The sequence below is a fragment of the Myotis daubentonii genome, chromosome 1 (assembly GCF_963259705.1).
Source record: "Myotis daubentonii chromosome 1, mMyoDau2.1, whole genome shotgun sequence".
In the NCBI taxonomy this organism is placed as follows: Eukaryota; Metazoa; Chordata; class Mammalia; order Chiroptera; family Vespertilionidae; genus Myotis; species Myotis daubentonii.
Genome location: NC_081840.1, coordinates 22,496,503 through 22,512,443, shown reverse-complemented (window position 1 = coordinate 22,512,443; position 15,941 = coordinate 22,496,503). Strand labels below are relative to the sequence as shown.

General features: G+C 42.9%; 1 protein-coding gene across 1 annotated transcript in view; it reads left to right on the top strand.

Moving 5' to 3' along the window:
• The window catches only part of LIN52 (lin-52 DREAM MuvB core complex component), a 94,245-nt gene extending 82,075 nt beyond the window's left edge, over positions 1-12,170 (top strand). Inside the window, exon 6 of the mRNA XM_059690812.1 lies at positions 10,209-12,170. Coding sequence (XP_059546795.1) covers positions 10,209-10,264 — 56 coding nt within the window. The 3' untranslated portion in view covers positions 10,265-12,170. The remainder of the gene's footprint in view (positions 1-10,208) is intronic.
• The last annotated feature ends 3,771 nt before the right edge of the window (positions 12,171-15,941 follow it).

Sequence of the window (15,941 nt, the reverse complement as noted above, 5' to 3'; positions counted from 1 at the left end):
ACAACTTCAGAATACATATGCTTGATTGATTTGGGAATGTTTATTAGATACTAGAGTCCTGATGCATGAAATCTGTGCAAGGAGCTCAGCCCTTGCAGCCCCGACTTTGTCTGGAAGCTCATCTGGATGGTCATTCTGCTGTTCGGTCTAATTAGCATATTAGCTCTTTACTACTAGTATATAGTATAATAGGGAAACATCTTTTCTAAATTAAATAAAATAATTTCAATATCTGTTTTTATTATTTCAATTTAATGATGGTTCCTATGTTTAAAATACTATACTGGCCCTAGCTGGGTGCTCAGTGGTTAGATCATCTGAAGAGTTGCAGGTTTGTTTCCAGTCAAGGGCACGTACCTCAGTTGCAGGCTTAATCCCCAGCCCTGGTCAGGGTATGTGCAGGAGGCAACCAATCAATGTGTCTCTCTCACATAGATGTTTCTCTTTCTCTGTCTCTCCTCCTCCCTTTCACTCTCTCTGAAAATCAATGGGGAAAAACATATCCTTGGGTGAGGATTAAAATACTATAGCAAAAATACCCTCCACATATTTCTAGCCTACTAAAATGATGTACTTTCTAAGTATTCTATTTACTTATTTATCTCTCAAATATTTGTTAAAAATCTATATTCAATGTACTTTGCAAGTGTCTGTTTAAATTAAATTTAGTAAATAAAATAACCAAAACATTTTTCAAGGTTCAGTAAACAACCATACAATTAATCTTAGGGGGAAGTTTATTTTTTGTACCAGCATATACTGAGAACTTAAATGTGTTATCTTAAGTCTCACAACAATCTAGTCAGGTGGATATAATCCCCATTTTACAGATCAAGGAACTGAGGCACAGAGGCTGCATAATTTGTTTGGGAGTGCCATCTAATAAGTGAGAGATTCAGACCTAAGGTTCAAATCCTATGCAATCATAGGTTTTCTATCATAAGTATTGCAAAGATCATATAAAACAATAAAAAAGTAGGGAAATATTATTATGTTCTTCTTGCTTATAAGTTAATTCCATACTATTGTCCAATGAGTCAAGCGCAAAGATTCGTAGACATTTTCTTTGGTATCTTAAACTAGAACTAGCTGCAGTTAAAACCTAGATTTTAATTTTACAAACAAGGTAACCTCTAACAATATTAAAATAAAATGATATTCCCTCGCTGAAAGAAAAATTCTTCAGTAACTATGGCAATACTTGTGTATGAAGACAGCATCTTAAATCTCTATGCAAGTCATACACAAAGTGTTATTGCAGTGAAAAAATAGTGGTGTGAATAATACCTGCTCACAGTCCAAGACACTTGATGTATCTTGGGCCTCAGTGTTTGTTGGATTTTGCAATTTCATGAGCAAGATTTGTATTTTTTTAAAGTTCTATATTTCTGTGTGTTCCACTTGATGTCAAATTTGTATTCTTAGATTGTAGGGTTCTATTAAAAAAATAATAATCTCAGTCCCTCCACCCCCCCCCACTCTCATTTTGTATAATATGGTAATGATATCACCGTAGCAGTAATTACGGGTCATCTTCATTTCTTTCATCTCTGCCTGTTCTGATGGCTTCATTCCTTTGACGGAAAAGATTTGGCTCTGGGTGCTATGATTATTTTGTTAAGCGTTATTCGAATAGACAGGAGTGAGAGAAATTAATCAATCCAAATGCAATTAGCATCATGTTTAACCCAGTGATGGACGTCTCAAGGTGAAACAGCCAGGGGAGTTTCAGACATTATTATTCAATCCAGTGGTTCTTATCTAAATTATAATCAAGAGAGGTTTTTATTGGCTTCTCAGAGTGAAGATGTAACTCTTTGCCTGCCCTGGGGGTCAAGACTGGGCCTTCCTCCTCCATAGTCTTTAGCTACTGCCGGTACGTTCCAAGCAGGAAACTTTTTAATATCCAGATCAATGAAATGATCCACGCTGTGATCTTGGTCTGATTTTTCTGAGAGTGGAATCTAGCCTCTACAGATAAAATATCTAATTTGGGCCAAAATGTTTTTTGTAGTGATCAAGTCACTATGACTAGTTGTTCTATCTTAACCTTACATGATAGATTATTATTGCTGTTCTCACTTTATGGATGAGGAAATTAAGACTGTGAAGCTACTAGCCTTTGGTCATAATAAGTGTCTCGCCACGATGTATTACTATGTAAAGGCCCTGAGGCATGAATGTTGTACACAAATTTATGAGTATTTAATAAAAGTTCTCACCCCAAGAGTATTAATGCATTGCTTTGATCTCATTGCCTTTCATTCAGTTGAGTTTACCCTTGAAAGGAGAACCAAATGAAACTATGAGTAGGCCTGTGAGGCCCTCTGAAAAGGAAAATAAATACAAATAAGGAGTTGTTAGCTCTCATTTCTTAAACACAAATCTTTGGAGTTTTTGTTGTTTTTTTTAGTAGAGAGAAGGATTATAACAAGGACTGAATATTTGAAATCTAGGCTTGTTTTGCTCTTGGAAGAGGGCAGGGCAAGGAGAGTTGATGGAGAAACACAGGCTTCACCCGAATAACACCATTTTTCAAATGCCTGACAATTAAGATTCTTCTACTTCTGCTTTCAATCTTCAGGCATCATGGCTGACACTTCCCATATTTTATGTTCCAGCTTGATGTGTTATATTCGGAGAATAAATCTGTTGGCTAGATATTTCTATTCTTTTTTTTTTTCTGTGTGAAAAGCCATTAAAATTATTTTCCATATTGGAACTGTCCAAATTTGTTTACCTGTGCACTGAGTCCTGGCTTTTCATTTTTATATTACTTCTTGGATAAAACATTACCTGGCATTGGGCCTTACTATGAATTGAAGGAAAAAATGTTTGGTATAAAATTGTCTTTTTCTGAATTTACTGGAGCACTGTTTAGAAGAAGAAAAAGTCCTGTTAGACAAGAGACCCAATATAAAGGGAACCTGGAAAGTGTGCCCCCAAAAGGCTTTTTTTAAAATTCTGAGGATGAAGATTTTGATAGTCTATGATAGTTTGGTCACAGATGTAGCATCCATACTGTTCTTTTCTCAGATATTTCAGTCTCCTTTTTGAAATGCTTATGCCTAAAGAACTTTAGGCAAAAGCCTGAAGGCTACTTTGCTTACCCTCAAATGCTACTTTGATGTATTTTAGAGAAAAGTAAGATTTTTACCAAACTCTCACATGTGTGTGCTTTCCCACAGGAGTTGATTGAGAATGGTCAGTAGACTTTATTACAATTAACTACCTTCTGAGGGCCACCAAGCCTAATGAGGCTCCAAGAGACCCTTCCTCATCCAGTTCGCAGCACCTTCTGCTCTTGTCAATGCCCCAGCACCAGCTGCTCTCACATTAGAGGCATTAAAAAGTGCTTAGTCCTTGACTTGAATTATCGATCGCTGAGTAGTACGTTTTGTGCAGAGGTCTGAACTGGAGCGTGGTGAAGGATCTCAGTCTGGCGGACTGCCCTGGAATGGCTCTGCTGTACCCTGGCTCCGTGCCAGAGCGACAGAAAACTTTCCGCATTCCTGTGAGAGAGAAGTCAGCATTATAAATCACAGTGGTATACTTTTGTTCTCTAATCCACCAAAATGCCTGAGAAGAGCTAGTCCCATCTTAAAGGCCACTTCTAGTTTATTTTAATCTTCCCTAATGTCTAATACATCATAGGTTCTCTGTGCGACTAACTTAACTCTCATCCACCCTCTTCATGCTTTTCTCTGCACAACACACACCAATGACTAAGAGATCCCTCTTGTTATAGTGATGAGAGTTCATTCAAGGTTTCAAGGACCAAAAAGTAATTTTTAAAAAGTGAAAACCGTAATTATAATAAATGGCATCATTTCTACAAAATATCTTCTGTGAAACTAATTAAATAGCCTTTTAGCAGACTGATTTGTACTAAACTAACTAGGATTTTGTGTGTTTCTTTTTGCTAGAAGTAGCTGCTTCTAACTAATACCCAGCATTATTCTGGCAGGTTTGGTCCTGCAGAGTACGTGTGTTACAGACGCAAGTCATTCATGTTCCCATTTGTTTTGCATTTGAGCTCTTTTTAAAAATAAGTAGTTCAGCACTCCTGGTGCTGCTGGTGTTCATTCAGTGAGGACCTGGTACCTCGCCATGGCCAGTGGGAAACAATGGTCATGGCTTAGACCTACTCCCCGTGCTTCTGGCTGAGTGGCGCTCCCCCTGTGGGAGCACACTGACCACCAGGGGGCAGTTCCTGTGTTGAGCGTCCGCCCCCTGGTGGTCAGTGCGCGTCATAGCGACTGGTCATTCCACCGTTCTGTCAATTTGCATATTAGCCTTTTATTATGTAGGAATGGATAACATTTAAAGGCACTTTTCTTTATTTTTTAAATTATATGAGACTGTGACTAAAAAAAGAAAAACAATGGTCATATTAATTTGAAGGTGGTAGGGCAGGATAGTTCTGCGGTGCAGTTTAAGATTAAGAGGCCTATCGCACTTAATAAACTATTGAAGGCCTATTGTGAATGACAAGGTTTATCAATGAGGCAGATCAGATTCCAGTTTGATGGGCAGCTAATTGAACCAATGAACCCGACACCAGCACAGTTGGACATGGAGTTTGAAGATTCGTCAGTGCATTATGGCAGCAGAGAGGTGTCTGCTATAAAGAGAGCCTGATACTTTACTCCAGAACTCTGTTCCTCCAGACCAAGAAGACAACATTCGTGTTGTTTTTCTTTTTAATCCTGCCCTGAGGATATTTTTTCATTAGAGTGGAAGGGAGGAGGTGAGGAGAGACAGAGAGAGAAACATTGATGTAAGAGAAACACATCGATTCCGTATGCACCCCGACTGGATCGAATCTGCCACCGATGTTCGTGCCCTTGACTGGAATCAAACCCGGGATCCTTCAGTCCATAGGCCAATGCTCTGTTCACTAAGCCAAACTGACCAGGGCTAATGTTGTGTTTTTTTAGAAGATTTTTATAAGAATTTATTTGAACCAAATTGACAACATGCTGGGGAACAAGATCTCAAATGCTCCTTGTGAAACCAAAGACAGTTTTACAATTTTTTGTACATAGTTATTACATGTAGGGCAATATGTCTTTGGGTAGGGATAAATTACTATAAAAGAAATGAATCTGCCCTGGCTGGTTTGCTTAGTGGTTAGAGCATCGGCCTGGGGACTGGAGGGTCCCAGGTTCCATTCCGGTCAAGGGCATATGCCTGGGTTGCGGGCTTGGTCCCCAGTGGGGGGCGTGCAGGAGGCAGCCGATTCATCATCAATGTTTCAATCTCTCCCTCTTCCTTCCTGTCTGAAATCAATAAAAAAAATATTTTAAAAAAATGAATCCTAGATAATTTTCCCATCAAGTGTCTTGTGGCTTACATAAACTTGTTTAAAATGAAAGAGATGATTATACAGTAGCTACCATTTACTGAATGCCCGTGTGACCTTTGTATTAACCCCACCTTGAACAAAGGATGACTTGGGTGACTTGCCCTCGGTAGTAGTTAGTATAGGAGCTGTTAAGTAGCAGGGTCCATGGGTTCAAGTCTAAGCCTGTCTAATGCTAAAAGCCCTCCTCTCTTCACAGTTATGCTGTCTCCTTTGTTCCCTGGCCATTCATATCAGAGTCTCCTAAAGACAGCCTGTTGTTGCTCTTCAGGATGTGAGCGAACTAGTGGAATGTAACTCTTCTCCACCTCGCTAATGTTTTTAATTATATCGAGGCACAGAGTACTTAAAGTAGTTTGCATTGGAATTGAAAACCAAACATGAGTTTCTTCCATTTCATTAAAAGTTACTTATTCTTTACATTGTTCCCTACATTAAAGCCAAGCAGAATTTTATCAGGCAATTGCCTCAAAGTTATAATCTGGAAAATCTTTCTGTAATGAAACCCATATGTCATGGGTGAAAGGTGCGAACCCCTGGCAGAGAGGCCGGTCTCGTGAGAGATTCGCACCCAATCTCGTTAACCAGGGTGCCTCTGGTAATCCCTCATCCCCTCACCGGTGAGAAATCAATCTGTGCCACTGACTCTCTTTCAACCAGCCACCAGAAAATTTACTGCAGAGAAGGCAGTTTGGGGATAGTCATCGTGGAAAGGGAGCCAGAGGCAAGGCTAAATGTAGGATGGAGGATTGGGGAGTCTAAAGAAGACATTATATTAAACCACACAGCACCTTCCCAGCAAGGAGGATGCAGTCCTCCCTTCAGCCCTGACCTCTCTGAGCATGCTCAGGTATTTACAGCTGCCATGAACCTGACAGTCCTAGGAAAACTCGAAGGGGATAATGGAAACCGCATAAACCTGGAAGTTGATTGTGGTGTATCCATTTGCCGCCTGTAAATGTGTACAAGTGGTTCCCTCTCCCACACTCTGCAGCAATTCACATGTTCCCCCTATGGCGACCGTCTCTATTGTGGCTTTCTCAGTTTATGGTCTTGTACTGCATAGGAGAACCCATAGTAAATCATGACCACACAGAGGTCATGCCTCTCTCCTGCACAGCACACACTCTGGTGGCTGGTGACCAGTGGATCCCTCTTGGCATAGTTATTAGAATGTGGTAGCGTGTTCCCTTCCTGCTAAACTTGTAATCCTAGAGAATTAATCCAGAATTAGAAAATTGTTAAGAAATTTTATTGAGTCTAGAGAAAACTCTCTCTAGCAATTTTATTGTCTCTAGGGTTGTCTTGTAGCACATTGTAGGAAAGAAGGACCAGGAGAGAAGGGAAGCATTGAAAGTGCCAAGCTAAGAAGCATGTACTCTTACCTGGTCATTAATTAGAGAATTAGACCAAGCTGTAACTATTGAGAAGAAGAAGGGATGGCACTAGTCAGAGGGAAATAGAAATATCTTCCTCTCCTCTGTAAGCAAACCATAGACATCTCTAACGTTTTCCCCCCAAAGAGACGTGAAATGCTTGGCGGAAATTTTTTAGTAAAGTGCATTTACATATTAAACCCTACTGGAAGGTGTGTGTGTGTATGTGTGTGTGTGTGTGTAGAAGAATACGGAATAGTAGCAGAAGGCTGTCTCCCTACTCCTAATGGGATTTTGTAGCAGCATGTGCAAGTTTGTTTCAGAAGTCAAAAATGAACAGATGTTGGTATAAATTACCTCTGTGTCTGATGTCTTGCAAATTAAAAGCGCGGTTGGCATCACTAAACAATTTCACTAGGTTTAGGGGGGTGCAGTTAGCAGGCGGTGATTACTGTATCAGGTTGGTAAGAATTTTCACACTGCAGCAGAGCAGGAGAGCAAGGATAAAGAAATGAGGAATCAAATAAGGGCTATGTGAATTAATCAGAGATGTTAACATCTCTGATGACAAGTGAACAGGAGGGCACGTGCTCTGGAGCAGCCCCTGACCCACAGCAATTTCTCTGTGCACAGAAAGGGGCTGGTGCTTAGGATGTGATTTATAGGGCACAGCCCTCTTTTAGGGAGCAGCTATGTCACAAATTCGTATATCTCCTATATAGGACTGGCGAGTGGGAAAACTTTCTCCCCTCCCATGTAGAAGATGATGTCTTTTGAATTACTTCTACTTTTACTGTGGTTTCCTGCAGCTCTGTGTACTTAGATTAGGTTGGAGGGGGAGGAATGATTGAGTGGGAAAGGGGTTGTTAAAAGGGATTGGTTAAATTCAAGGAGAGCTTGCCACTGAGAGACTTTGGAATATCCATTTATTTTTCTGTTAAATCCTTTTGATCCCTTGACTAGATTGGATCTTTTTAAATTTTAAGCCTTAAAATCTTGGTCATTTTCCCATTTGGAGAAAAAATAATAAAGAATTGGGGAATCTGAAGGGCAGCAGGCAGAAATAATTAGTGATGTCAGTAGAGTGCTCCTGACCCCTAATTGGAGGAACAAGGTTCTCTTTACCCAACAGAGTTTTGTGTTACCCATGTCTGGTTTCCAGAGCACCTGCTTCTAGCCAGGTTGTAGGATTGTTTGATGCTTTGCTTTAGGTCCTTAGTAAGTACCTGAGAGTAGGCAGAAAAAAGTGATGAGACCCACTCAGGCCAAAGTATAAGTCAATATCTATAGGATCTGGCTGAGGGAAAGATCCCAAGGAGTGGAATTTTTGAGATTACTACTATCCCTTATCACAGTTAATTCATCTGTTCACTCAGGAAATAGTGCCAGAGAAGCAGCAGGCTACTTACCGTCCTCTGAAAGGTGTTATATTAGTGATACCACTATACCAAGCAAGTTCACTGCTGGATAGCCAAGAGGACAGGGCAGGTGACATTAATATGTACTCATTTTACAGATGAAGAAACTGAGGTTCCTACCCAGCTCCTGGTGTCACCCAGCTGCTAAATGCTAGAGCTGGAACTTAAAATGAGTTCTAATCCTGTGTTCTCTGAAAGAAGTCATGCTAAATATTATTCCGTATTAGTTTCAGATGTATAGCAAAGTGGTTAGAAAATTTTACAGAGTGGACTCATGCACTGCCCCCAGCCCCACCCACCCCTGCTGTTTCAAGTACTCAACTGGCCCCATTTCCTCTAGGATAGTTAGTCCTTGTCTGTCCTCGCCCCAACCCACCCCACCTCCATCTCTCCATTAATCTGCATTGTTTCCATCAAGGGAAATTATTTTTCTTGCTAAACAAGGGAAATTTAAAAAGAACCCCACAATATAGAGAATGGAGCACCAAGGGCCACTGACAAGTCTTACTGTTTGCCTGTGGAAGGGAAGAAACTAACTTGGTTGTTGTCCTACTTGGTTCTGGCTCTTTGGTATATCATCATTCATCCAGCCCACTGTGCTAGGTGCTGGTGGAATAAAGAATAATAAAACAGTCTCTGCCCTCTATTTTTATACTTCAGCAGAGGAAAACAAGTATATAAACAAGTAATTGCAGATCTGATGGGAACTTTGTATGTAGAGGGTTGGTATAAATCCACCAAGGAAGGAGCGGTCAGTTTGCTTTGAGACAGGGAGGGGCTGTGGGCACATGAGACCAGACCCGCACTGAGACTTCCATTCCTACTTAATGGGATTTCCTTTCTCTTTGTTGGAGCTCAGGAACTTATGAAAGATGGGGAATATATAGAGACTGCAGTTACCAGAAGCCTTCCTGTGGTTACAGAGTTTGTGTTGTTTTACTTCTTCACTGTACATATTAACCAGGAACTTAGATTTAGGTGGGGAGAATGGGAGCCATTCACTTGGCACCATTTGCTCTGGGCTTGAGAAAGGCAGGAGGAGGTCAGAGTAAAGGTCCTTCTCATCTCGGCAGGAGCCTCCCTGGCCACCTCACTTTTCAGCCAAGATGGAGACATGTTCTTGGGAGGCCACAGGGCACAGCCTGCTGTGTGCCCACTGCTTGATTCCAGAGGACTTCCAGCCTCCGGGAAAGCCATCGGAAACTTTCAGCATGTTAAATCCACTTAAGGGATCTGAAAAGATGATCTTGTGGGGATGAGGATGAAGGGCGTTTAGGCTTCACACGATTTTTGAAGATTTGCTTGACAGCTAAAACGGGGGCTTCTGCAGTGACCCTTGTAATTGAGAAATGTTTTACTTTCATTTCAGAGCCTCATCTGTAGGAAAGTAGCTATATAAACCCCCTTGTAACTACAGCATTCAAAGATTGATGGTACTGAAAGTCAGAGAAAGACACATAAACCTTGCCTGACTGTATTAAATATCTAAGGACTGACAATGCCAAGAGAGAGAAGACCGAAGTTCTATAAACCCTACTTTATTACTCCATCCACAGATGAACTGCACTGAGGGACTATAAACCCTGTTATATTACAGTATCCAGGGACTGCCACTGAGGGACGGGGTAAATGGTCTCTAATTCTGATTTGAGATTATAAATGTCCAGAAACCAGCAACCCATAGAAGACTGTTATCTTGGTTGGATTTTAGCCTCCAAGAGCAGACCCCTGTGGTAGTGAATGTGAGTATTAGGTTATATTCTTTAGAGAGAGAGAGGTTTGGGGGGAATTCCATGATGATTTTTGTAAGGGTTGATGGATGATGTTTTCCCCGGTTGGCCTGTGCCCTATAGCAATTACCGACTCCAGAACAACTCTCCAGTGTTAGTTGCCAGGAGTGGTTTGTTTCTCCCTCTTTTTGAAGGTTTGTGGTGATTGACTCTGTTGTGGTCCCCCGTTTACAATTTAATTCTGTGTTTTAAATCTTCCTATGATCCTTTTTTCAGATTTCAGCTCTTCATTGATCCTTCATTTGCTTCTTTATTTCAGCCAGAGAAATGACACGGGGGAAATTCCTCAACATTCTAGAGAAACCCAAGAAGTAGCCCAGCTGTGGACAGAATGTCCCGGGGGCTGGAACCACGCTCCACTCCCAGTGCAGCTCTGATGATGCGCACCTCACTGCTTCCTGGCGAGAGGCTGGAGGGTGCTCCTCCAGGGCTGACCCTCTCCCCTGCTCCTGGTACTCTGCGCTCTGAGGACATTCGGAGCAAGAGAAGAATCTGTTCCACCCAATGGTCAATGCAGTTATTCAGTCAGCTTCCAGACTTTGACCATCTCCACCTCAGATGTTGGTAACACCAGAGGGCATATCATTCTTAAAGGTCAAAGTCCTGCTTTCTTGTTTCTGGAAGTGATTCAGGAGTCCCAGGATCTTACAGTTGATTTGATTCAGTGATGGCAAAGTCCACTGTGACAGCGATTGCATGAGTTGTACTTGATCTCTTAGGGAGTATTTATGATGCAAGGAGCCCAGAGACCAATTAGATTCTGGACCAGACCATGCAGGTTGACCTGTGAACTCTCCAGTGTATACTAGGTTCTAAGAATCCCCAGCTGGAGAAACCAGAATCTTCTAGAAATGATGCCTGCTTTTAAAATTCTACACTTCTCATGGTAGTCCCATACCCTAAGCCTCCCATTCCCCGCCTCCTAGCTCCCACCATCCATGCTGACTCCAGAGAAGGGGATCCTTGCATATCAAGTCCCTCCTGGGAGTAGTTTGTGTAGTGAAAGGCCGTGCGCAGTTGCATTAGACCTCAAGACCAATTTAAAGGTGACAGAAAGGACTTTTGAGTTCTGGTTAAGCTGTTACAGGTTCAAGCGAGACAGTTAGTATGGCCTGAAGATGGGGAAAGGGGGTTGACTGTAGGAGTTTGATTTGATTAACAACTAGAAACTCTGATTGACCTTACAGGATTGTGCGTGCTGTGCAGTGATGGCAGTGTTCCCCCCTTGCCCCCTCTCACAGCACATATCAGATATTTCACCCATAGGACAGGAACACACATGAAAGGAAAAGAGAATTTCCTGACTTAAATATAACTCTTATGGAGTGTTTGCCAATTATGTGTCTCTGTTAAAACCTGAAAATCTAGCTTATGGGTTGTAGTGACTACACATGTTCTCCATATTTTGTCTTACAAGCCTCTAACATTTTGAAAAATACACGGAGTGTCCTGAACTTTATGAAAAGAACATCCATGTGAAGTAGTATGGTAGCGTTTTGATACAAGGGAAATCGCGGTCAGTTTTTTGGCCCTCAGTCTGTGCGAGGGCGCGGCACTATTCACTTTAACAGTTCCGTTAACCATAACATGTGCCTTGTTTCCCAGCTAGAATTAATGTTGGATTTTTCTCTCATTTGTGCCATTTGACCATCCATGCAATTTTACTTACTGACAAGAAGAAAAAAATTGAACACAGGATAAAAGGGATGAGTATGGGACGGAAGCATTCTGCCTGGAATGTATAGAAGGTTAGGCTGTAGAGGCTTTGATTTTAAGTGACGCTTATTATTGACATTCCTTTATCGTAAATGTGGTTGAAGAGTCTGCATATGCACACAAAAAATAGTGGCATAATAGCAAACTCTTCCTTTTGAGAGTTGATGACGTCAAACGGGGAAATTAAGAAATATATGGAGCATATTGGGATACCTCCCCCAAACCAACTTGTCTGTAACCTGAACCTATGTAATTGGTTTTTGGTCTGCTTTGACTCTTTCTTTTACTGTCATAGTAGTCACCAGCACTTAATGTAAGTAGATATTTTAGAATTGTGATATTTATTGGTTTTATATTTGTCGTCCTCAGAAATGTTAATGTTGTGTTTTTATATTGATAATGTAAATGTATGTACTATGTGTGCATGAATGTATTTCAGGGTGTTGGAAGGTTGGACTTTGTATATAATGTCTTCTGTGTCGTCATAATAAATATGTCCCTTTTATAGGAGAGTGAGTTTTTCCTCAAAGGGCCAAGTTACGTACTTAAAGCATAGACCTCATCAGAAAGTGCAGCTATAATGACAAAGAATCTGCTGTCTTCCCCTCACGGGCAGTGGGTGGTGTGGGGCTTGGTAGTCACCTACTGCATGGTCTGCCAGCTTCCAGTCTCTCCTACCTGCCGTCTAGTTCATTACCACTCAACTCCCTGAAGGAGACTTAAACACTTGTAGTTCCTCCCCAGGCCTACTAATAAAGCCTGGGTCTCTTACCCTGGCACCCTAAGCTCTCTGCATGTAACCCCAGTAACCCTCCTGTTGGCTTATTTCCTCTCCATCATATGAAGTCTCTGTTCCCCAGTCCCTCACTCGAGTGCTCTGCCCATGCCATTGAGTTCCTAGAAAGTCTCTCATCCTTTTTGCACATATCAAGCCCTAACCTTCCTATAAACCCCTGATGCTCCCGCTGGAAATAACCCTGCCCCCTGCATTCCTACAACCTTTATGTAGGCCAGCCTGTGACTTACCACACTCCGCCTGACACTGAAGCGTTCTCAGCCCGTACCTCATTGCCCTACTAAATTATAAGTCCTCCAGCTTTTGGCTGTCTCCTGCACATCTAGTTCCTCTTCAATGTCTTATTTGAACTAGAGATTCAAAATGTATCTATTTGCAGACTTCCTGTTAAATATGATGGATTGAGAACAATATTTATCTGCCACCTACTAAAATCCTTAGTAGGAGTTCCTTTTCAACTCTGCTTCAAGAACTAAAGAAGACGAAGTATTAATCAGTACTACTACTGTCACCCATTAATAACACTATCAATGCCCTTTTAGAGAAAACATTCCATTTTAAGAAAAGCTAATTGCTAAGCATCATTGGCTCATCCCTGATTTCCAAGAAAACATCTGGATGGACCATAGGTTTCTGGGATTCAGGAAAGCATAGCTGGCTGGCTGACTTACTAAAAAGGGGCAGCGTGTGAATGTTCTGGTCTAAATCTTTGAGGTTATTTTTCCAATAACTAATTATTATTTTCCCACAAGTGTGTTTTCTGAATATCATACTTGCAGCATATTGGTTGGTGCTTACAGCACATTTTTATTGATTTCAGAGAGGAAGGGAGAGAGAAAGAGAGAAAGAAACATCAGTGATAGAGAGAATCATTGACCAGCTGCCTCCTGCACGCCCATCTCCTACTGGGGATCAAGCTGGCAACCTGAGCATGTGCTTTTGACTAGAATCGAACCCGGGACCCTTCGGTCCCAGGCTGATGCTCTATCCACTAAGCCAAACCAGCTAGGGTGAGGCACATTTTTAAATTCTTAAAACTTTTCTCACCAGCAGTCTCATTGCTTCTTGCACCTCAGTCTCTTGATTTGAGGCCTCTGCTGATTAGCTTGGCTTTTCTTCCACTGTTTGAGCCCTGAAAGTTCACAGGATATCAGTTGTATTGATATCACAATGCCATCATTAATTTTTCTTTCCCTTTTGTTACCCACTTACCATATTTTTAAAGTGGATACTTGCTATCTGCTCCTTGGCTTGGGTGCTCCAGCTGCAGCTTATTGTGGCTCCTGTGTCTTCTAAGAGCTAGCTTCTAGCTCCAGTGTCTTCTCCACTGCCCGTGTGGCTTCCAGAGGGTGTTTGGACTTCCGAAGGAGCTTTGTAATAAAGGCAGGATCACTCCTGATGGAATGCTGTGTTCCCTTTTGTTTCCTCCAGGATCGAAGCATGACAGGAAGGTCAACTGGCAGAGCAGGAAGTGAGGAAATTGGCAGATGGGCCAAGGTGAATGGTCACAGGGGTCAGATAACATGGTTTCTTACCAGCTCTCAACTTCTGCACAAACTCCATCTCCAAGCATTGGTTACGTTCTCCTGTTCTGTTTTCTTCATCCTTTGAGAGCTGCAGGACTACCTGAGCCCCGCATGGGCTCCACTTCACCCGAGGAACCCCCACCTTCAGAGAGTCGGCAAACAGTGGTCTTTCCAAGTTTGTAAGTTCTGACTGGCCTGTCTAGTGACGTTGGGGCCTGTGGGGATGTACCCCTGACTATGCCTGAAGAGGCCACGGACCCTAGCCAGATTGGCTCAGTAGTAGAGTGTCAGCCCACTGACTGAAGGGTCTTGGGTTCAATTCCGGTCAAGGGCACGTACCTCAGTTGCAGGCTCGATTCCCGGCCCTGGTCGGGGCACGTGCAAGCAGCAACCAATCGATGTGTCTCTCTCACCCCGATGTTTCTCTCTGTCTCTACCCCTCCCCCCTCCTCTAAAAATCAATGGAAAAAAATATCTGTGGGTGAGGATTAACAAAAATAAAATAAAAATAAAGAGGCCACTGGCCTTCCCACCCTTTGCCCAACATGTTTTCTTCATGAGCGGGGATGGTGGGGGCTTCAGGTGGCACCTGGTGCAACCGTGAGGCTCCCGGTTGGCGAGTGCTGGCTGAGCCTGTTAATTAGCACATGAGCACCCCAATGCTCCATTAGCCAGGCCAGGCATTCGGAACCTTCCCTCCTAATGAGAGCGGGAAGAAGGGCCCTCACAAAACACTGCCTCAGAATAATATTCCGCTTTGTCCCCACCAGTAACCAGGGCTGACAGGATCACTCTGTCCATTTCTCTTCTAATTAGCACAATTCCAGCGCGGCCTGAGCCAGCAAATGGAGAAAAGCGATCAGACAACCGTACCGAATCACAAACACAAAGAGGGCCATTCCCTGTAATTAGGTGAGACAATTCCTCAGGCTTTTCTCGGCTGGAGTTTGCCGCTAAGACTCTTGCTGTTTGGGTCCCAGCAACACAAGTTACATGTCTCCCTGGGACACTAATCAGCCCCAAATTGTCTTCCGCTTCACACAACTCTGCCCAGAGGGCAGATGCGGGAGCCAGGGGACATGGTCTCTAAACCAGCAGCTGTTGCAATGTTGTCCCAACTCTAAGAAGCAGATCTGGGCTGTGGGCAGTTGGCTCGAGGGAACTGCTCTGGGCATAGCTGGGGTCTGAAGCTCTAATTCAGCGGTTCTCAACCTGTGGGTCGCGACCCCTTTGGCGGTAGAACAACCCTTTCACAGGGGTCGCCTAAGACCATCCTGCATATCAGATATTTGCATTACGATTCATAACAGTAGCAACATTACAGTGATGAAGTAGCAACGAAAATAATTTTATGGTTGGGTCACAACATGAGGAAGTGTATTTAAAGGGCCAGAAGGCTGAGAACCACTGATCTAATTCCTGACCCCCGGGGAAGCCCACTCTGCTATTTGCCTCGCCCTGTTTATTCACCACCTTCTGTCTATTGTCCCCTTTTGGTCTCCTCATCCCTTCTCCCACCTGTCCACCATGGTGGCATCATCCTGCAACTCCACTGAAGCCCTATAAACTAGTTGCCATCGCAAGGACAGTACACAGGTGAATTCTACTCTGAAAGAGCTCATGACCTGGAAGGGGCCCGCACTTCCAGCACCATCACCTCTATGTCTCCCACTCTTCCACGGCCCTTGCCAGCTGTCCCTGTTCTCTCTCCTGGGAGATTCCTATTTTTAAAAACAGAAAAGTGGCCCAGCAGCTCCCAGGGCAAGAAGCCACAACTGGCTGTACTCCATGTGACTCAGAGGTTGGCCATTAATAAACAGAAACAGCTCCCCCAGGATTGCAGCCCATTACAGGGATTACTGGGGGTGACAGAGCCATGAACTTGGTCGTAGCCAGGGACAAAGGAATGCAGGGGAGAGTGGCAGTTGGAATCTCAATTAAACTCACGTTCTGA